This window comes from Coregonus clupeaformis, chromosome 17 (genome assembly GCF_020615455.1).
Source record: "Coregonus clupeaformis isolate EN_2021a chromosome 17, ASM2061545v1, whole genome shotgun sequence".
Taxonomy (NCBI): domain Eukaryota; kingdom Metazoa; phylum Chordata; class Actinopteri; order Salmoniformes; family Salmonidae; genus Coregonus; species Coregonus clupeaformis.
Genome location: NC_059208.1, coordinates 30,481,558 through 30,505,531, shown reverse-complemented (window position 1 = coordinate 30,505,531; position 23,974 = coordinate 30,481,558). Strand labels below are relative to the sequence as shown.

The following is a 23,974-nucleotide window of genomic DNA, read 5'->3' as shown; positions in this document are numbered from 1 at the left end:
CAAGCTTTGATTATTTTAATCAGCTGTGTTGTAGTGCTAGGGCAAAAACCAAAAGGCTCACCCACCTTGGGGTCCCCAGGACCGAGTTTGGGAAACGCTGATGTAGGGGATAGGGTGCCGTTTGGGACACAGCTGTGGTGAGGAAACTCAATCCCTGCTCTCTCAGAAACAGCTACACTAGTTGTGACCATCGATATTCTGTGAAGTAAGTAATAAAAAGATTCAACTAAGATTAATGATATAAAATATACATTAGTGAGTTTATGGGAAATTATGTATAGGAGAGAGATGACATGTTTGTCGGTCGGTTGGTCCCAAACGGGTTGGTTGAAAGAAAAGACGCTTGAGAGGGAAGGTGTGTGAAGGTGTGTGTGTTACTGATGTAGAGAGAGACAAAAGGCTTCAAAGACACGCTGAATGTTTAATTCTGTGAAGGGATTGAGGCATGAAATGTTGTGTACAGACTGATCTGGGTTGTGTTGTACAGACAGACAGATCTAGGTTGTTGTGTACAGACAGTTAGATCTGGGTTGTTGTGTACAGACAGTCAGATATGGGTTGTTGTGTACAGACAGACAGATCTGGGTTGTTGTATACAGACAGACAGTCAGTCAGTGGAGTGTGAGAGGTGCCTGTCATTAATATAAGGAGAGGGATGGATGGATACAAGTAAATAAGTCATAGTGTTAGGAGGGACATGACACGTCCAGAGTTAGATCTATCAGTCTGATCTAAATCATCATGTCATTGTCTACCTTGACTCTGTTCTGAATCAACCTCGCTCACTCTGCCTGGGGGAACTGATCTGAGATCTGCACGCAACTCAAACTCTTGTTCTAAATATGCGTTGGGGCTGAAGTTTGGAAGTCTGGGTCCAGACTTTATTTTAAGAATGTGAAATGTCAGAATAATAGTAGAGAGAATGATTTATTTAAGCTTTTATTTCTTTCATCACATTCCCAGTGGGTCAGAAGTTTACATACGCTCAATTAGTATTTGGTAGCATTGCCTTTAAATTGTTTAACTTGGGTCAAACGTTTCGGGTAGCCTTCCACAAGCTTCCCACAATAAGTTGGGTGAATTTTGGCCCATTCCTCCTGACAGAGCTGGTGTAACTGAGTCAGGTTTGTAGGCCTCCTTGCTCGTACACACTTTCAGTTCTGCCCACGCATTTTCTATAGGATTGAGGTCAGGGCTTTGTGATGGCCACTCCAATACCTTGACTTTGTTGTCCTTAAGCCATTTTGCCACAACTTTGGAAGTATGCTTGGGGTCATTGTCCATTTGGAAGACCCATTTGCGACCAAGCTTTAACTTTCTGACTGATGTCTTGAGATGTTGCTTCAAGATATCCACATAATTTTCCTTCCTCATGATGCCATCTATTTTGTCAAGTGCACCGGTCCCTCCTGCAGCAAAGCACCCCCACAGCATGATGCTGCCACCCCCGTGCTTCACGGTTGGGATGGTGTTCTTCGGCTTGCAAGTATCCCCCCTTTTCCTCCAAACAGTTCTATTTTTGTTTCACCAGACCAGAGGACATTTCTCCAAAAAGTACGATCTTTGTCCCCATGTGTAGTTGCAAACTGTAGTCTGGCTTTTTTATGGCGGTTTTGGAGCAGTGGCTTCTTCCTTGCTGAGCAGCCTTTCAGGTTATGTCGATATAGGACTTGTTTTACTGTGGATATAGATACTTTTGTACCTGTTTCCTCCAGCATCTTCACAAGGTCGATTTGCACTTTTCGCATCAAAGTACGTTCATCTCTAGGAGACAGAACGCGTCTCCTTTCTGAGCGGTATGACGGCTGCGTGGTCCCATGGTGTTTATACTTGCATACTATTGTTTGTACAGATGAACGTGGTACCGTCAGGCGTTTAGAAATTGCTCCCAAGGATGAACCAGACTTTTCTGAGGTCTTGGCTGATTTCTTTTGATTTTCCCATGCAAAGAGGCACTGAGTTTGAAGGTAGGCCTTGAAATACGTCCACAGGTACACCTCCAATTGACTCAAATTATGTCAATTAGCCTATCAGAATCTTCAAAAGCCATGACATAATTTTCTGGAATTTTCCAAGCTGTTTAAAGGCACAGTCAACTTAGTGTATGTAAACTTCTGACCCACTGGAATTGTGATACAGTGAATTATAAGTGAAATAATCTGTCTGTAAACAATTGTTGGAAAAATTATTTGTGTCATGCACAAAGTAGATGTCCTAACCAACTTGCCAAAACTATAGTTTGTTAACAAGAAATTTGTGGAGCGGTTGAAAAACAAGTTTTAATTACTCCAACCTAAGTGTATGTAAACTTCCGACTTCAACTGTATATCAATGCCAAAACCTCCATGGAAGGGCTATTTCACTAAAATTACATACTTTTATTGATAACTAGCAAGTAGTTTACTGACTTTGGGTGTCAGAGACCAGAAAAATATATCAGTTTAATCATCCAGAGCTAAGCTTTAGCAATGTTGCTAGTTATCCATAGGATATAGTGTATTTGTCCTTTTAGGGAAGTATCACTTTAACAATTGTGTGATGAACATGAATTAATATATTTGATTATGTGATTAAAAAGGAAGGGTATTAGAAAGATGGAAAGGTATTCTCATTATTTAATCATTAAATGTCTGTACTTTTCTATTGAAATCATTGTAACATTCTGTGCCAGATGGAATCTTATGGCTGAACCCAGATTGACATTTCAGAGCCATAATGTTCTATCTGCGATTGCACCCCCCTAATAAAACTGATTTACAATTGTGATACTCTGCACATTAGGTACCTTTTTAAGGTGAGTACCGTAATGGGTTATGAAAGAAGAATACACTTCAAAACAGTTCTGAGATCTGGGATGTGAACTTTAATGCTCAATATCTCAGAACTATGCTTTGCGTAGATAGAACCTTCTAGTCAGAACCAATAGAACCAAACATTGTCATTAATGTGCAAACACAATAACATTAAACAATTGTTGTGTGTGTGTGTGTGAAGGTGATTTATGGAGCTGTCTGTGGTGGGCCCTGCTGGGAAACAGTTGGAGACGCAGCAGTAACAAATCAGCCTAGTCTGTCTCTCTGTCTGCCTCGCAGACACACCACAGCACACCACACCACACCACACCACACCACACCACACCACACCACACCACAGCACACCACACCACACCACACCACACCACACCACACCACACCACACCACACCACAGCACACCACACCACACCACAGCACAGCACAGCGCCGGGGCTGGGGCTGCCATTCCATCTCACAAACAAACACACACGCACACCTGAAACCCGCTCTCGCGCACACACACAGCATGTAATGATTCCAGTTTGATTTTTTAATCTCGTAAGACCTACATGCTGAAACACAGCAGAAACAGTGATGTGTCAAAACACTAGGAAGGTATTTTCTGTTCACTATCACTGTATATCAAATCAAATCAAATATTATTTGTCACATACACGTGTTTAGCAGATGTATATGGAAGCATAGAATCTGCCCAATGGTGGTTGTTCCCAAACATTTATAACATTGCAGATAAATATATAATAGAGTATCTAGATCTGAAATGACTCTACTCTACAGGACAGATAATTATATATGTTCTATAAAATGCATTTCTATCTGAACTTACTTTATTCTGAAGAAATCAGCACATTTAGTTCTGTTAGTAGTAGCTAACTTTAAAAAGCAGTAATATCAGAGAGCATTCAGTCTGTTTTGGAGATAACTGGGAGATAGTGGCAGCGTTTATTATCTGAAGCAATTATCATCTGTACCAAATTCCTTTTAATCAATTCCTGATTCTACCTCTGAAACCAAATGCGTCCCAAATGGTACCCTGTTCCCTATAGAGTGCACTACTTTTGACAGAGCTACTACTGCCATACCATAGTACTCTGGTCGAAGGTAGTGCACTACGTAGGGAATAGGGTGTAATTATGGATGGAGCCAGCCAGTGACTGCGGGGGTACTACTCCATCATTAGTAATGGTTTCTGATGGTCTGCCCTGTTCTATTTCTGTCCCAGCCATAATGTACTCTTAGGACCGTGCATTTATATGGTATAATTGCCAGGGAGATTCAAATTACAAAGTGCACATAGGCCTACTTAAGTTTGCTTTAAACTTAGCTAATTAATAATACAAATAATACGAGCTAAACTTTTTAAACATGAGCAACCATTCTACCCTTTATTAAAGTGTGCAGCGCTTTGGTTTTCTGTTCTAACACATAATGTAACACATAATGTCATGGCCTCTAGCATCTTGTTCTAACATCTAGCATCTTGTTCTAACATGGCACGGCCTCTAGCATCTTGTTCTAACGTCTAGCATCTTGTTCTAACACAATGTCATGGCTTCTTGTTCTAATACATAATGTCATGGCCTCTAGCATCTTGTTCTAACACATAATGTCATGGTCTCTAGCATCTTGTTCTAACACATAATGTCACAGTATCTAGCATCTTGTTCTAACATCTAGCATCTTGTTCTAACATGGCACGGCCTCTAGCATCTTGTTCTAACGTCTAGCATCTTGTTCTAACACGTCATGGCTTCTTGTTCTAACATCTATCATCTTTTCTAACACATAATGTAATGTTCTCTAGCATCTTGTTCTAACACATAATGTCATGGCCTCTAGCATCTTGTTCTAACACATAATGTCATGGCCTCTAGCATCTTGTTCTAACACTTTGGATAAAAGCGTCTGCTAAATGGCACATTATAATGTCATGGACTCTAGCATCTTGTTCTAACATCTAGCATCTTGTTCTAACACATAATGTCATGGACTCTAGCATCTTGTTCTAACATCTAGCATCTTGTTCTAACACATAATGTCATGGCCTCTAGCATCTTGTTCTAACACATAATGTCATGGCCTCTAGCTTCTTGTTCTAACACATAATGTCATGGACTCTAGCATCTTGTTCTAACATCTAGCATCTTGTTCTAACACATCATGTCATGGCCTCTAGCATCTTGTACAATGCGCTGAATCTACGTGATGTCCAATTCTCTTTGAACTCTCTCCAAAGAGGGCCAAGAATAGAAAATAACTTTCATACTCAGATTTGTACTGATAGGAAACAGTGGAACAGAATGAAAGGTATTAACATTTGGATTAAAATAAGATTTATTACAATAGCTCAACTTGTCATAAGATCTTATTGAGTAAGCATATCAGATATTAATCTTGTAATTTAAGGTTTGTTACTGCAGAGTTTTACTACTACTGAAATACTACCCTGATGCCTCTAACCAGGTTTCTATCCTGGATGAATTACCTGACATATAAAAAAAAGTGACGCATGGGCAAGAAATGTTCAATTGAATGAATGTTGACAATTTGTTCGTTCGACATGGTGGGATCTTTTTTAATTCTTCGAGAAATGGCATTGGAAATGCCTTTATGCGCAAATATTCATATAATAGCCATCATATCAAAGTAAACTTGGAGTCACGCGATGATATGATACGTTGTACTACCACTACGACGTGGTAAAGCAATAAGAGTTTATAGGTAGATGAAATAAGTTATGATGAACTTGAGGGTGGTGATGGACGGTGGTGAGCTTGATGCAAATTTCAAATAAATATCTAGGATATTATTTGAATGCTGGTGACATGATGATTGACGTTTGGCTGCCAATTAGGCTATCAAATACGAATGATATTGCTCTTATCCCTCTCATCATATATTCTACACTGCCCACTTCATCAGAAAACTGTTGTCTAGAGCGCATGCCAGAACCGGTTGGTCAGGTTTGTGATTTATCGCAACAGTTTGTGACAAAACCATCTGAAGAGTTGAAAATGCGATGGAAACCTGTTTTAACTTATTTCTTATATTTTTTCTATATAGTTATTTTTATGTGCACTACGTCATCACGCAACAAGTCAATTTGATGGAAAAACATTTCCGGCGGGAAAATGGTCATTGTTTTATGCAGATTTGATAATATACGCATGAAACTCAGTCGCCAATTGGCTGGAAACCTAGCTTCTGTCAGGTCTCTAAAATAGATACTGTATGTGCTGTCTCCCGAATGGTACCATATTCCCTATGTGTTGCACTACCTTTGACCAGAGCCCTATGGGTCCTGCTCAAAAGTAGTGTACTAAATATAGAAAAACAAACACAGATTAAGACTAGTCAGGACACAGATTAAGACTAGTCCTGACACAGTGTCTGTATAAAACATGATACGGGATCTGCTGCTGCTTTACAGAGCTGTAATACACACACACACTGCTCAGCTCCCCTCTGTTTATCAAAGACATGTATGGACTGGTTTTCAGCTCCAGTGGTTTGAACAGATTATTACATTTCCCTGCTGCCTCTTACTCTCACTCCCTCTCCTCCCTCTATCCCCTCTCCTCCCTCTATCCCCTCTCCTCCCTCTATCCCCTCTCCTCCCTCTATCCCTTCTCCTCCCTCTATCCCCTCTCCTCCTCTATCCCCTCTCCTCCCACTATCCCCTCTCCTCCTCTATCCCCTCTCCTCCCACTATCCCCTCTCCTCCTCTATCCCCTCTCCTCCCTCTATCCCCTCTCCTCCCTCTATCCCTTCTCCTCCCTCTATCCCCTCTCCTCCCTCTATCCCCTCTCCTCCTCTATCCCCTCTCCTCCCTCTATCCCCTCTCCTCCCACTATCCCCTCTCCTCCTCTATCCCCTCTCCTCCCTCTATCCCCTCTCCTCCCTCTATCCCTTCTCCTCCCTCTATCCCCTCTCCTCCTCTATCCCCTCTCCTCCCTCTATCCCTCTCCTCCTCTATCCCTTCTCCTCCCTCTATCCCCTCTCCTCCTCTATCCCCTCTCCTCCCACTATCCCCTCTCCTCCTCGATCCCTTCTCCTCCCTCTATCCCCTCTCCTCCCACTATCCCCTCTCCCTCTATCCCCTCCTCCCTCTCCCTCTCTCCTCTATCCCTCTCCTCCTCGATCCCTTCTCCTCCCTCTATCCCTCTCCTCCCACTATCCCTCTCCTCCTCTATCCCCTCTCCTCCCACTATCCCCTCTCCTCCTCTATCCCCTCTCCTCCCTCTATCCCCTCTCCTCCCTCTATCCCCTCTCCTCCTCTATCCCCTCTCCTCCTCGATCCCTTCTCCTCCCACTATCCCCTTTCCTCCCTCTATCCCCTCTCCTCCTCTATCCCCTCTCCTCCCTCTATCCCCTCTCCTCCTCTATCCCCTCCTCTATCCCCCCTCCTCCTCGATCCCCTCTCCTCCCTCTATCCCCTCTCCTCCCTCTATCCCCTCTCCTCCTCTATCCCCTCCTCCTCCTCTCCTCCTCTATCCCCCTCCTCCCGATCCCCTCTCCTCCCTCTATCCCCTCTCCTCCCTCTATCCCCTCTCCTCCCTCTATCCCCTCTCCTCCTCTATCCCCTCTCCTCCCACTATCCCCTCTCCTCCCAGTCTCTCCCCTCTATCCCCTCCTCCTCTATCCCCTCTCCTCCTCTATCCCCTCTCCTCCCACCTATCCCTCTCCTCCTCTATCCCCTCTCCTCCCTCTATCCCCTCTCCTCCCACTATCCCCTCTCCTCCTCTATCCCCCTCCTCCCCTCTATCCCCTCCTCCTCCCTCTATCCCTCTCCTCCTCTATCCCCCTCCTCCTCGATCCCTCTCCTCCTCCCTCTATCCCCTCTCCTCCCACCCCTCTCCTCCTCATCCCTTTCCTCCCTCTATCCCCTCTCCTCCCTCTATCCCTCTCCTCCCACTATCCCCTCTCCTCCCCCATCCCCCTCTCCTCTCTATCCTCCCTCCATCCCCTCTCCTCCCTCTATCCCTCTCCTCCTCTATCCCCTCTCCTCCTCTATCCCCTCTCCTCCCTCACCCTCTCCTCCTCCCTATCCCCTCTCCTCCTCTATCCCCTCTCCTCCCTCTATCCCCTCTCCTCCATCCCCTCTCCTCCCCTCTATCCCCTCTCCTCCCTATCCCCTCTCCTCCTCTCTATCCCTCTCTCTCTATCCTCTCTCCTCTATCCTCTCTCCTCCCCTGATCCCTCTCTCCTCTATCCCCTCTCCTCCCTCTATCCCCTCTCTCCTCTCCCTCTCTTCCTCTCGATCCCTCTCCTCCCTCATCCCCTCTCTCCCTCTATCCCCTCTCCTCCTCTATCCCTCTCCTCCCACTATCCCCTCTCTCCTCTTCCCCTCTCCTCCCTCTATCCCCTCTCCTCCTCTATCCCCTCTCCTCCCTCTATCCCCTCTCCTCCCTCTATCCCCTCTCCTCCCTCCTATCCCCCCTCTCCTCCCTCTATCCCCTCTCTCCCTCTATCCCCTCTCCTCCCTCTATCCCCTCTCCTCCCTCTATCCCCTCTCCTCCTCCTCTATCCCCTCTCCTCCCTATCCCCTCTCCTCCTCGATCCCCTCTCCTCCTCTATCCCCTCTCCTCCCTCTATCCCCTCTCCTCCCTCTATCCCCTCTCCTCCTCTATCCCCCTCTCCTCCCTATCCCCTCTCCTCCCTCCTATCCCTCTCCTCCCTCTATCCCCTCTCCTCCTCTATCCCCTCTCCTCCCACTATCCCCTCTCCTCCCACTATCCCCTCTCCTCCCACTATCCCCTCTCCTCCCTCTATCCCCTCTCCTCCCACTATCCCCTCTCCTCCCTCTATCCCCTCTCCTCCCTCTATCCCCTCTCCTCCCACTATCCCTCTCCTCCCTCTATCCCCTCTCCTCCCACTATCCCCTCTCCTCCCACTATCCCCTCTCCTCCCACTATCCCCTCTCTCCTACTCTCTCCCTCTCCTCCCTATCCCCTCTCCTCCCTCTATCCCTCTCCTCCCTCTATCCCTTCTCCTCCCTCTATCCCCTCTCCTCCCTCTATCCCCTCTCCTCCCTCTATCCCTTCTCCTCCCTCTATCCCCTCTCCTCCTCTATCCCCTCTCCTCCCTCTATCCCCTCTCCTCCTCTATCCCCTCTCCCTCCCTCATCCCCTCTCCTCCTCTATCCCCTCTCCTCCTCTATCCCCTCTCCTCCTCTATCCCCTCTCCTCCCTCTATCCCTCTCCTCCTCTATCCCCTCTCCTCCTCTATCCCCTCTCCTCCCTCTATCCCCTCTCCTCCTCTATCCCCTCTCCTCCCTCTATCCCTTCTCCTCCCACTATCCCCTCTCCTCCCTCTATCCCTTCTCCTCACTCACTCACTCACTCATTCATTCACTCACTCACTCACTCACTCACTCACTCACTCACTCACTCACTCACTCACTCACTCACTCACACACACACACTCTCACACACACACTCTCAATCACTCACACACACACACACACACACACACACACTCTCACTCACTCACTCTCGCTCTCTCACACACACTCTCACATTCTCTCAGACCTAGGCCCCATCTCCTGTCATGTCCATCCACAAATTTTCCAAAGCAAACAAACTGTCACACAGATTGTTTAGTCTCGCCTCAACTCAAATAAATATTACAACTTAAACTATGAAATTGATGGACATTTGGTTGGGCTAAAGGAGTGGAGGGCAGAATAGGTGAGTGAGGGACACTCTGATGATAGATGTCTGGTACATAGAGTAATGCTGGACCTCTCTGATGATAGATGTCTGGTACATAGAGTAATGCTGGGCCACTCTGATTGATGTCTGGTACATAGAGTAATGCTGGGCCACTCTGATTGATGTCTGGTACATAGAGTAATGCTGGGCCACTCTGATTGATGTCTGGTACATAGAGTAATGGATAATTCATGTTCACCTGCTGGGGTTTGGAGCAGCATCACTTTTTAAATACAGCCAGCAGACCTGGGTTCAAATGCTATTTAAAATAATTTCAGTGCTTAATTGAGTGTAATAGAAGAAAGATTCCAAATAGTATTTGAACCAAGGTCTGTGTTCCCCTCTACACCCAGCCCTATTCTACTGGTCTAGTATATTACCCCTCTACACCCAGCCCTATTCTACTGGTCTGGTATATTACCCCTCTACACCCAGCCCTATTCTACTGGTCTGGTATATTACCCCTCTACACCCAGCCCTATTCTACTGGTCTGGTATATTACCCCTCTACACCCAGCCCTATTCTACTGGTCTGGTATATTACCCCCTCTACACCCAGCCCTATTCTACTGGTCTGGTATATTACCCCTCTACACCCAGCCCTATTCTACTGGTCTGGTATATTACCCCTCTACACCCAGCCCTATTCTACTGGTCTGGTATATTACCCCTCTACACCCAGCCCTATTCTACTGGTCTGGTATATTACCCCTCTACACCCAGCCCTATTCTACTGGTCTGGTATATTACCCCTCTACACCCAGCCCTATTCTACTGGTCTGGTATATTACCCCTCTACACCCAGCCCTATTCTACTGGTCTGGTATATTACCCCCTCTACACCCAGCCCTATTCTACTGGTCTGGTATATTACCCCTCTACACCCAGCCCTATTCTACTGGTCTGGTATATTACCCCTCTACACCCAGCCCTATTCTACTGGTCTGGTATATTACCCCTCTACACCCAGCCCTATTCTACTGGTCTGGTATATTACCCCTCTACACCCAGCCCTATTCTACTGGTCTGGTATATTACCCCTCTACACCCAGCCCTATTCTACTGGTCTGGTATATTACCCCTCTACACCCCAGCCCTATTCTACTGGTCTGGTATATTACCCCTCTACACCCAGCCCTATTCTACTGGTCTGGTATATTACCCCCTCTACACCCAGCCCTATTCTACTGGTCTGGTATATTACCCCTCTACACCCAGCCCTATTCTACTGGTCTGGTATATTACCCCTCTACACCCAGCCCTATTCTACTGGTCTGGTATATTACCCCTCTACACCCAGCCCTATTCTACTGGTCTGGTATATTACCCCTCTACACCCAGCCCTATTCTACTGGTCTAGTATATTACCCCTCTACACCCAGCCCTATTCTACTGGTCTGGTATATTACCCCTCTACACCCAGCCCTATTCTACTGGTCTGGTATATTACCCCTCTACACCCAGCCCTATTCTACTGGTCTGGTATATTACCCCTCTACACCCAGCCCTATTCTACTGGTCTGGTATATTACCCCTCTACACCCAGCCCTATTCTACTGGTCTGGTATATTACCCCCTCTACACCCAGCCCTATTCTACTGGTCTGGTATATTACCCCTCTACACCCAGCCCCTATTCTACTGGTCTGGTATATTACCCCTCTACACCCAGCCCTATTCTACTGGTCTGGTATATTACCCCTCTACACCCAGCCCTATTCTACTGGTCTGGTATATTACCCCTCTACACCCAGCCCTATTCTACTGGTCTAGTATATTACCCCTCTACACCCAGCCCTATTCTACTGGTCTAGTATATTACCCCTCTACACCCAGCCCTATTCTACTGGTCTGGTATATTACCCCTCTACACCCAGCCCTATTCTACTGGTCTGGTATATTACTCCATCATGTCAGCTAGACTCTGTACTGCCTTTCCACTGCTCCTCAGGGGCCCATTCCAACAGGCCTTGAAGAAAAAATATATAACAATACATCTCTCTCTCTCTACTCTCTCTCTCGTCCTTTCTATCTCTCTCACTCTGTCTGATCGACGTTGCTGCAAAGCAAAGCTCTCGGGAGAATGAAGGGATTGTCTCCTCAAAACTTTTTCCAGAACACTTACAGAAGTCAACGTCTATCAACCCGTGAACTTTTGTTTCTTGGAAATGTCAGCTTTGATGTTTGACAGTTTCCCCCCTCTCTCCCTGTCTTAAAGTTGAGAGATCTGAGAGCTGTGAAATGTCACTTTGTCATAAAGGGCAGAGAGAGGTCTATAAGCATATTGTGCATGCTAACGTTTTACCATATTAATTCCATCTGGTTACACTGTAGTACAGTATATCACAATGCTGTAATTCACTGTGAGGGCGCCATTTAAACTCTTCCATACTGTAATGTAAAGTAACTCAATACACTTCTAGGAATCCTGTTTTGCGCACAAACTTCTCTTATCCCATGCAGTTCCATCTTCTCCTTAAGATGCGTACTGTGTAGTACAGCCCATAGTATCTGGTTTGAAGATGAATATTATGTCATGATGTAAAAACAGGAATATTAAATGTGTAGGATAAGGGTCTGTCTCCATTTTCATTCATAACTGCAGAACATGGTTCTGAGCTCATCCCTGTCATTAAAACAAAGGGCTTGTTTTCACTCTGCTCTGGGTGATTTTCCCTGGCTGCATGCCTTAACGGAAAGATGGAGATCTGGAGTACACACCCTTGTCCTCAACTCCCCACCCTTGTCCTCAACTCCCAAGTGAAAGTTCAAACAATTGCAAAACTCTGCTTCATGAGAAATCTGAACTCTCCAATAACACCAACCACCAACGCCACTTTAGTTTTTGTCTCTGGCATGCCAATGACATACACTGAGTGTACAAAACATTAGCAACACCTGCTCTTTCCATGACACACTGACCAGGTGAATCCAGGTGAAAGCTATGATCCCTTATTGATGTCACTTGTTAAATCCACTTCAATCAGTGTAGATGAAGGGGAGGAGACAGGTTAAAGAAGGATTTTAAAGTCTTGAGACAATTGAGACGTGGATTGTGTGCGTGCCAGACAAAATATTTAAGTTGTAGGTGCCAGACGCACCAGTTTGAGTGGGTCAAGAACTGCAATGCTGCTGGGTTTTTCACACTCTACAGTTTGCAATCAAATCGTAGTATCGAATAACAATACATATAGAATCTTGAGAATTGTAATATATGTCGTATCGGCACCTAAGTATAGTGATAGTATCGTGAGGTCCCTGGCAATTCCCAGCCCTAGTGTGTGTGTGTGTGTGTGTGTGTGTGGGTGTGTGGTGGGGGGGTCTCAGTAGGTCTGAGTCTCTCTACTGTAATAGAGTGTAATTAAAGCTGTGATGAAGTAGGAGATCAGCTGCAGATTAAGCCTGGATAAACTGGTTAAGGCCACCCTGGCACAAAAGGCCTCAGTTTAGGGCGTCCCAGTCTCGTTACTCTAATGCTCTAAGCTAAGCCACCCTAATCTGCTCCCCAGGCAAACCTCTGTCCTCTCTCTCTCTCTCTCTCTTCTCTCTCTCTTCTCTCTCTCTCTCTCTTCTCTCTCTCTTCTCTCTCTCTTCTCTCTCTCTCTCTTCTCTCTCTCTCTCTTCTCTCTCTCTCTCCTCTCTCTCTCTCTCGCTCTCTCTTATCTCTCTCTCTTCTCTCTCTCTCTTCTCTCTTCTCTCTCTCTCTCTCTCTCTCTCTCTCTCTCTCTCTCTCTCTCTCTCTCTCTCTCTCTCTCTCTCTTCTCTCTCTCTTCTCTCTCTCTCTCTCTCTCTCTCTCTCTCGCTCTCTCTCTCTCTCTCTTCTCTCTCTCTCTCTCTCTCTCTCTCTCTCGCTTTTTTCTCCCTCTTTCTCGCTGCCTCTTTCACTGTCTTTTTCCCCCTCCCTCTCTGTCTGCCTCCATCTGTCTCTGTCCCAAGTTGTGTATCTGTGCAGCGTCCCAGTCTCCAGTGTTGAATCATGTCTTTGTCTCTGACCTAATGAACTCTCTCTGTATTTAGTCTCGTGCTTCATGCTCCCTGTGAGGCCGCTACAAACACACACACACACACACACACACACACACACACACACACACACACACACACACACACACACTCCCAGCCCCTGATCTGTTCCCAGTAAAAGTTACACACACACTGTGAGGCCGTGGAGTTCTCTGACTGCTGCCGCCTCTTGTTTTGTCTCCAGAGCCACTCTGTTTTCCCCTCAGCTTGTCTGAGCATTGTGAAAGGAATGCTGCTGTACTGTACCGTGTAGGTTGACTGGCCTCGGCCAGTCTGCTGCCATAGAAATAGAACTGTAGACCCATTGACTTGAATGGGATTTCCTGTTCTAGTGATTATATTTCTTCTTGGCTTCTGCTGCTAGTGTTGTTACACTGACTCCTTCCTTCATTATCTCAGGTTCATGAGTTCAACTGATCCTGCTGTTAGTTCACCTGCCCAGACTGGTAGACAGCCAGTCGTAGGCCTGGTGTGGTGTTTGATAGGCAGAAAACTGTGGTTTTATATCAAATTGTATTGGTCACGTTCACATATTTTACAGATGTTATCGCAGGTGCAGCTAAATGCTTTTTCCTAGCTCCATTCAATACTGTATTGCCAAACCAACAGAAGTGGTTGAACTGTTGAAGCTATGGTTAGTGTGGTGAGATCTGCTATGTATGTGTCCTTGGATGACTTTTGAGCTCTTACAGTTACACAGACACTCCCCTGTGTTTTCTCAGACTCAGAAGCCTACTTAGACTTTTGAATGAAAATTATTTCTCAAATGGACCTGCTGCCTTTCAGGCTAAACTCAATAGTATCCTATTTGTTTGTTTATTCCAACAGTGGGAGTCTTTTAGTGTTTTATTCCACTTTGACTTTGAGGAGCCTCTTTATAAAGGACTTAATTGGTTTATACTTTGTGTGTTGGGTTCAATATTCACTCGACCCTCCTTGTCCTGTCTACACAAACAACCTAACAAACAATACCATGAGCTCCTGCAACTTCTCTTCAAGTTCAAACCAAATGTTTAATTAATGTCTCTAAATAAAAGCATTATACACAATACATGCCGATAGATTCAGCTGCTTTCCAATTAATGGAGAAGAAACGCTCAGTTCAAATGCTAATCACAGGCTTAGTGTTTAGGGCCTAGTGTTTTCCTCAGCTCTCTCCTGCTCATAGGGAAGCAAACCTGGGTTCAAACACTATTTGAAATCTTTCAGCACGTCCTCCAGCCTGCCTGTAATGCGAGATGGGTGGAGTTTACAGTTCTGGGACTGTTTTATTTGTTTCAGCTTAATTAAGCACCAATAAGGTATTTGAAATTATTTCAAATAGTATTTGAACCCGGTCTGGGAGGCAGCAGCTCCTAGGAGTGGCCTCTTGGGTGTGTGTCTGCTGGTGGGGGGTCAGTGTAATTTAGTGCAGGTTTCCACTCAGGGGCCCAAATTAATATATTGAGGGACCAGGAGTCTATCGGGGGAGCCAGAGCTGTTGTATCCCCATCATCTGCAGTGTTGACGGGCTAACAAAGAAGAGGTGTGTGTGTGTGTTTGTGTGTGCAACAGAGGTAAAGATGTGTGCTGTTACACCAGGGGCCCAGACATCCTCCCTGCCTCAGAGCCATAATGATGAAGTACATTGTCCTGTGTGTGTGTGTATGTCGTAATGATGAAGTATGTTGTCCTCACACACACCATGTGTAATTAATGTTAGAGGAGATGGTCACACAGCAACACAGCAAGAGGCATTCAGACTACAGGCATTAAGAAATTAGACATGAGTTACTGCAGGTGTCTATAAGGGCTTCTCGTTTGGAGAGTAAGCCTACATTACTGAACAGTAATACAATGAAATCACAAGCTATTCCTCTCCAGGGTCTCTAGTTATGTCTTTTAAAACAATAATACAATCACAAGCAAGTTTTATTTTTATTTTCATCCCAAGCTAGTGTTGGAAGTTAATACAGTGAGATTCTGGTCCCGTTGGCCTAGTTCTGTTGAAACCGCTGCGGTTCTGATAGTCTTAGATGTTCCTGTCAGAGTTGTGGGATGTCCCGTGAGGTATTCAGTCAGAGAGAGAAGGAGAAATATGGAGGTTGACACCGCTCCTGTCTGTCAGTGTCGATGGATGTGTAGAGAGATGGTTGACAGACCCCAACAGTTCTACTGCTTCAGGCTACCCTGCTGCTACTAAACAAGCTAGCTGCACCTTAAAACAAGTGCTCCACTTTTTCTGATGCGTTTGTCTGTCAATAACCAAAATCACACAGCTTCCACAGTAATAAATAATTAATGACTTGCATATTTTTAAGTCTAAAAATCACGTCAGAAGTTTGAAACTTTTTCCTGGGAACATTTTCATGGTACTGCCTTGCTGTAATTCATTCAACAAATATACTTTTTCCCTGGTAGGATTTTATATATTGTAGCTCTATCTAGTAGTAATGTAGACATTATCAGGACAACAAACTACAGTAAAGGTAGTAATGTAGACGTTATCAGGACAACAAACTACAGTAAAGGTAGTAATGTAGACGTTATCAGGACAACCAAACTACAGTAAAGGTAGTAATGTAGACGTTATCAGGACAACAAACTACAGTAAAGGTAGTAATGTAGACGTTATCAGGACAACCAAACTACAGTAAAGGTAGTAATGTAGACATTATCAGGACAACAAACTACAGTAAAGGTAGTAATGTAGACATTATCAGGACAACAATCTACAGTAAAGGTAGTAATGTAGACGTTATCAGGACAACAATCTACAGTAAAGGTAGTAATGTAGACGTTATCAGGACAACAATCTACAGTAAAGGTAGTAATGTAGACGTTATCAGGACAACAATCTACAGTAAAGGTTGTATGTTTGCTTGCATACACATATTACTTACATATTTTCATTGAAAACAGTATATCAACTCAGTAAAGTCTGTGGTAAATAGATATCAGTTGAGAGCCTTTTTCACACTAGGCTTTATACAGTCATACTATACCCTATTACTATCATCTGATCCAGGGTCTCCTCCTATACTATGCTCTATACAGTACACTATACCCTATTACTATCATCTGATCCAGGGTCTCCTCCTATACTATGCTCTATACAGTACACTATATCCTATTACTATCATCTGATCCAGGGTCTCCTCCTACACTAGGCTCTATACAGTACACTATACCCCTATTACTATCATCTGATCCAGGGTCTCCTCCTATACTATGCTCTATACAGTACACTATATCCTATTACTATCATCTGATCCAGGGTCTCCTCCTACACTAGGCTCTATACAGTACACTATACCCTATTACTATCATCTGATCCAGGGTCTCCTCCTATACTATGCTCTATACAGTACACTATATCCTATTACTATCATCTGATCCAGGGTCTCCTCCTACACTAGGCTCTATACAGTACACTATACCCTATTACTATCATCTGATCCAGGGTCTCCTCCTATACTATGCTCTATACAGTACACTATACCCTATTACTATCATCTGATCCAGGGTCTCCTCCTATACTATGCTCTATACAGTACACTATATCCTATTACTATCATCTGATCCAGGGTCTCCTCCTACACTAGGCTCTATACAGTACACTATACCATATTACTATCATCTGATCCAGGGTCTCCTCCTACCCTATGCTCTATACAGTACACTATACCCTATTACTATCATCTGATCCAGGGTCTCCTCCTACACTATGCTCTATACAGTACACTATACAGGTCTCCTCTCTTCTTGGTGTCACGTCCTGTCAGCGTCATCAGAATGACTGTTGTGATGTGGAAACATCACTGGCATGGAGACAGTCAGCCTTCATGTCTCTTGGGAATACTAGGGGTTTGATCCACTTATAGCCACAACTGCTGGCCTATATCACATTAAGACCAGAGACCCCTGGTGTAGATGTCTCGGGGCCGGGAGAGACAAGGGTACAAGCCTATAACACCAGAGACCCCTGGTGTAGAGGTCTGGGGGCCGGGAGAGACAAGGATACATGCCTATAACACCAGAGACCCCTGGTGTAGATGTATGGGGGCCGGAGGAGACAAGGGTACAAGCCTATAACCCCAGAGACCCCTGGTGTAGATGTCTGGGGGCCGGGGGAGACAAGGATACAAGCCTATAACACCAGAGACCCCTGGTGTAGATGTCTGGGGGCCGGGAGAGACAAGGGTACAAGCCTATAACACCAGAGACCCCTGGTGTAGATGTCTGGGGGCCGGGAGAGACAAGGGTACAAGCCTATAACACCAGAGACCCCTGGTGTAGATGTCTGGGGGCCGGGGGAGACAAGGATACAAGCCTATAACACCAGAGACCCTGGTGTAGATGTCTGGGGGCCGGGGAGACAAGGATACAAGCCTATAACACCAGAGACCCCTGGTGTAGATGTCTGGGGGCCGGGAGAGACAAGGGTACAAGCCTATAACACCAGAGACCACTGGTGTAGATGTCTGGGGGCCGGGGGAGACGAGGATACAAGCCTATAACACCAGAGACCCCTGGTGTAGATGTCTGGGGGCCGGGGGAGACAAGGATACAAGCCTATAACACCAGAGACCCCTGGTGTAGAGGTCTGGGGGCCGGGGGAGACAAGGATACAAGCCTATAACACCAGAGACCCCTGGTGTAGATGTCTGGGGGCCGGGGGAGACAAGGATACAAGCCTATAACACCAGAGACCCCTGGTGTAGATGTCTGGGGGCCGGGAGAGACAAGGATACAAGCCTATATCACCAGAGACCCCTGGTGTAGAGGTCTGGGGGCCGGGGGAGACAAGGATACAAGCCTATAACACCAGAGACCCCTGGTGTAGATGTCTGGGGGCCGGGGGAGACAAGGGTACAAGCCTATAACACCAGAGACCCCTGGTGTAGATGTATGGGGGCCGGGGGAGACAAGGGTACAAGCCTATAAGGAGGAGGCTGCGGGGCAGAGGGGGGAGTAGGGGTGTTGAGGGGTGGGGGAGAGAGGGGGCTGGGGAGAAACAGGAGGGAGGAGGAGTGTAGACTCCTTCGGCAGCCAGACCCACAGATTTTTGATGGGGTTAGAGAGGGGAGACCGGATGATGAGATGGGAGAGTGGGAGGGGAGAGGGCCCCATCTGTTAGTGTTTTCTCTGAGGCCAGGTCATGTGACCCAGCTGCCATCTTTAATGCTCATTCTAATCAGGGAAAGTGCCGGAGATGGATCTCCTTTCAAAGACATCCATTCACCTCAAATCTGACTGGACCACCAAAACATTTATAATGCTTGTCTTTACACTAAATCTCTCCCTTTCTCGCTCGCTCTCTCGCTCTCTCTCTCTCTCTCTCTCATCTTTTTTGAGAGCGATTATAAATGCACGATTACAGCACTGTATAAAAACAACACTATTGGTTTTTCCAACTTAGTGAATAGTGGTTTATTCTTAGTAACATATTAATGTGTTGTTCTTCTATGAGACTGGAGCAGACTGAAGCCTGAATGTTATCAGTTGGTCACGGATGGGAAGGCTATGTCTATTTCTGGTTGTCTCATTGTTACTCTGTGAGACTAGATCATTAATGGCATGTGTGAAGCCCGATGTGATGCTAGTTCACTGAGAACTATAATGGTTTGGTTTGTAAAATACTATTTTGTATTTTCACTGTTAGGGGGGTGTTAGACTGTTTGCCCTGGAGCATATTCCCAAACCCTGTTTACTCCAACCCAGTCTTCTTAACTGATAGGGGGGTTTAGACTGTTTGTTCTGGAGTCAACCTAGTCTTTATCCCTCCCAAGATGAGGCCTAATACATACCATATAGAAATATGCATGGTCTCAAAAACCTTGCTTACAAAGTCTTCAGAATGGGAAAATTTGTTTTATCCCTGTAAAAAAATATATATAAAATTGCTTTACCAGCCAGCTTGAATCATTTCTGTTTTATTACATTTATTAATTTTCTCTGGCTGTCTTTAAATCAATGAAAGACAGACAAGTTTGACAAGTTGTGGTCCTCTGTAGCTCAGCTGGTAGAGCACGGCGCTTGTAACGCCAAGGTAGTGGGTTCGATCCCCGGGACCACCCATACACAAAAAAATGTATGCACGCATGACTGTAAGTCGCTTTGGATAAAAGCGTCTGCTAAATGGCATATTATTATTATTATTATTATAAGTTTGGCCTTCTTCCTGTCCCAACCCCGGGTTAAGGTGAGACAGAAGCAGTAGCATCATTGATCTCCTGAATCCCAGCAGCTCGGCACGTCAAAGCCAGACACCCCTAGAACCAGCAGCACAGGCTTTGTTACTACGCTGTGTGTTGGTGGCTGCTATAGTGGACGGAGGGAGGGAGGGACGGGGGGAGGGAGGATCTGTGTGGAATAAAGGTAATGATGCTACAGCCGTTGTCTCCCTCCCTCCTTCATCCCCTCTTCCACTCGTCCGTTCTTCCAGCCATTATACCGCCATGTCAAAGTTTTGGCACGGCCTGCTCTTGGATGTGTGTGTGTGTGTGTGTGTGTGTGTGTGTGTGTGTGTGTGTGTGTGTGTGTGTGTGTGTGTGTGTGTGTGTGTGTGTGTGTGTGTGTGTGTGTGTGTGTGTGTGTGTGTGTGTGTACAGTGTGAGCTGTAGTTTGGCATCGCTGTCTGAACTCAGCCGGACACAGCTCATCAGGGGAACATAAAAGCCGAGAACTAAAAAAAAGCCCTAAGCGTCTCGGCTAAACAGTCAGCCTGCCAGCCAGCCACAGAGGAATTCAGTCAGTCAGTCAACCAGCCAGCCAGACACTAAGGAATGGGAACCTGCCTTCCTGTGCTGTGCTTTTCTCCTCTCAGCTTCACTTCACAGCAAATATAACAAGCAGAAGGAGACGGGGGGAGAGAGAGAGAGACAGAACAATTGATCATGTCTGAAAGGAAAGCATTTGTCCACCTCGGCACTCACATCAAAAGAACCCTTGATGAGGGGAAAAACAACCAACTATACCACTCAAAAGATTGTGTTAAACTTGATTCCCTTTCCTCTTCAGATATGTTCTTCTCTATATTATAAAGTTTAGTTAAGAGGCTATTGGCCTCAGAATAACGTAATGAACCATACGATTGCCTGGTGGAGAGGTGTTGGTTGGTCATATACCTGATCACACACTCCCTGCTGTTGAGGCTTGTCGTCTACAACACCTCCAGACCTTTAAAATGGAGACGTTCAAAAGGCTTCATTGGCTGCTGCTTGTATGACTCAAGTCCTGGCGGTTCTACTGTTAAACTTCACTAGTCTGTGGAAATCAGATATAGGTAGCCTAACTGAGGACCCGTCCTCTCTTCTCTCTCCCTCTCCAGTTGTCTGAATGCGTGTACGTACTGTAAAACCAAGCATGCTAGAGGAGACCTGGCCAGCTACCCTATAGAGGAACTAGTAGAGAGAGCCAGACAGTCCTTCCAAGGTGAGTCTACAGCCGTCCAACACACTGCTGCTCGAGGCACACTGACTTTAACGTCCTTCTTTTAGTTTCAGTGACTGCCAACTCTTTTTTGGAGATGGCACCAGGAGATCTAGCCAGAACGTGATCATGTCTGATGATTAATACACCACTACTAGTCACATTGACTTCTTCACCCACCATCTATACAGTTTTTCACTTTTATTTTTAGACAGTCCTTCCAAGGTGAATATACCACGTCCAACACCACCACTGCTATGCTTCGTTCAACCCACATGTAACAAGCACAAGAAGATACGTAGAGACAGATCATTTGTCATGTCTTGTACTAACACACCACTGCTAACTAACGGCAGACAGACTTCCTCACTGTCTATATGGTTTTATTTGTAGTAACTGCCAACACTTTCTTTCAACATCAAGCCCAGTTCAGAGCCAATGGAATGACAGGTCCCTTTAATGCTCTCTTTGGCAACCGTCTGTTAATCTGTCTTGATTGGATAGCTGATTTCATCATGCCTCCACGCAGACAGACATGTTTCATTATGCTTCTATTTAGGTAGACAGACAGACAGACGGACACACGTCCCCAAAAGCATTAGTAATTAACTGTCTCTCTGTCTGGAGTTTGTCAGCAACACTGTCTGCCTGCCAGTCACAGAGCAGAGATAGGACAGTTCTGTAATCGTACCCAACCAATCAGGTTAACCAGCCAATCCTTGTGTCAGGCCGTTATCAGGGAGAGGGGGAGAGCTTAGCTCCTAGCAGTTCACTGGATGTATTGACATGTATGCTTCCAGTTAGTGTTTTTTTGTCCAGGTATAGCACATTATTACAGTGTTGCCTAATACTGTTGCTTATCACATAATGCCAGGCTCAGGCATCGCTATTATTACATGGAAAAAGCAAGACCGTCTCCCCTCTGAGCCCATGATGAAGATTAATTCATATACAGTTTTAAGCTCTTAACACTGCTTGTTTTTTCATCTCTTTTCCCATATAAAAGTCCTAAGAGTCGTCTTAGTGCAGATAAGAGTTAAATCATAAACTAAGAGGAATATGCTGTTTATTGATGTATCTCAAGTACACAGTGGTTTTGTTTGTCTGAAGGGGTCATCTGAACACATGGTAGTGTTTTCTTGGATGGAGAGGATGGACGCGTCCCAAATGGCACCCTATTCCCTTTATAGTGCACTACTTCTTCTACGGGCTCTGGTGAAATATAGTGCACTATATAGGGAATTGGCTGCCTATATCAGCCAGGGCAACAGATGTCTTACTGGGGATCAGTTTGTCACTGCTCCAGCAAAGCCCAGGGCAAGTTGATAGTTTATAGAAAGCACGTCTGACCTACAGACCTTACAGGGGATAGGCTGTGTTAGCTAGGTCAGCTTTATTCTTCTTCTGTGAAAGCTGTTGCTATGTGTGAAGGCTGTTGCTATGTGTGAAGGCTGTTGCTATGTGTGAAGGCTGTTGCTATGTGTGAAGGCTGTTGCTATGTGTGAAGGCTGTTGCTATGTGTGAAGGCTGTTGCTATGTGTGAAGCTGTGAAGGCTGTTGCTATGTGTGAAGGCTGTTGCTATGTGTGAAGGCTGTTACTATGTGTGAAGGCTGTTGCTATGTGTGAAGGCTGTTGCTATGTGTGAAGGCTGTTGCTATGTGTGAAGGCTGTTGCTATGTGTGAAGGCTGTTGCTATGTGTGACGGCTGTTGCTACGTGTGTTGCTACGTGTGACGGCTGTTGCTACGTGTGAAGGCTGTTGCTATGTGTGAAGGCTGTTGCTATGTGTGACGGCTGTTGCTACGTGTGTTGCTACGTGTGACGGCTGTTGCTACGTGTGAAGGCTGTTGCTACGTGTGAAGGCTGTTGCTACATGTGAAGGCTGTTGCTACATGTGTAAGGCTGTTGCTACTGTATATGTGAAGGCTGTTGCTATATGAGTACTCCACTGTAAGTGGCAGTTTCATAATGTGAATGTTATTAATGTTTAAATGTGCAATACATCAAGTAATTAAAGTACATAAGGTTGACCAGACAATGTCAGTGTTCCACTGACTAAAAGAACAGCTACATATCCTTAAAATACACCATGTTCTCCAAATATGGAAAGCACAGTTATTTAGTGTCACTTGTAATACGACGTGTTTGTTTAACTGTTCCTGAGAAAAGACACTGTGTATGATAACGTGTGTGAAAGATCCTGACAGCAGAAGTTGTTTTTGACGTGAGCGGGACAGAAAAAGAGAAGCCCAGAGCTCATCAACAGTTAGAGCTGCGGAAACAAGAAGGGAACAAACCGTTGGTCTGTTTTTAAAAAGAACCATCAACTGATTAAAAAGAGGAAGTTCTGGTTTGGCACGAGTATCAGTCAGTCACACTGAAGCTGTGTTGACTGTTAAGCAACACATCATGTTGTGTTTATCACTGAGTTGGACTGGAAGACAAACTAATACTGTTTGTGTGTAGCTGGTGGCTATTTACAAAAATGGCCTTGTGTGTACATAGGTGTGTGTGTGTACATAGAGCAGGCAGCTGCAGCCCACTAACAGCAGAGCTGAGCTCTATCTGTCTGACCTGTAGAGAAAACAGGTTAATCCTCGCACGATTAACAGCTGCTCAACGACACCTGGAAGAGCAGTGCCTGGACAGAGGAGACTGGAGACGAGACAGTCTAAGCTCTGAGGTGGAATGTGACCTATTCCTCCATCACCCTGTCACTCTCTCCTTCAATTCCTCCATCACCCTGTCACTCTCTCCTTCAATTCCTCCATCACCCTGTCACTCTCTCCTTCAATTCCTCCATCACCCTGTCACTCTCTCCTTCAATTCCTCCATCTCCCTGTCACTCTCTCCTTCAATTCCTCCATCACCCTGTCACTCTCTCCTTCAATTCCTCCATCACCCTGTCACTCTCTCCTTCAATTCCTCCATCACCCTGTCACTCTCTCCTTCAATTCCTCCATCACCCTGTCACTCTCTCCTTCAATTCCTCCATCACCCTGTCACTCTCTC

The 23,974-nt window shown here is 45.6% G+C and overlaps 1 protein-coding gene across 2 annotated transcripts in view; it reads left to right on the top strand.

The window, feature by feature from the left end:
• The window catches only part of cdkal1 (CDK5 regulatory subunit associated protein 1-like 1), a 649,501-nt gene that overhangs the window by 229,289 nt on the left and 396,238 nt on the right, over positions 1–23,974 (top strand). For both annotated transcript variants that reach the window (XM_045226277.1, XM_045226278.1), the window contains exon 8: positions 20,862–20,965. In XM_045226277.1, coding sequence (XP_045082212.1) covers positions 20,862–20,965 — 104 coding nt within the window. The remainder of the gene's footprint in view (positions 1–20,861; positions 20,966–23,974) is intronic.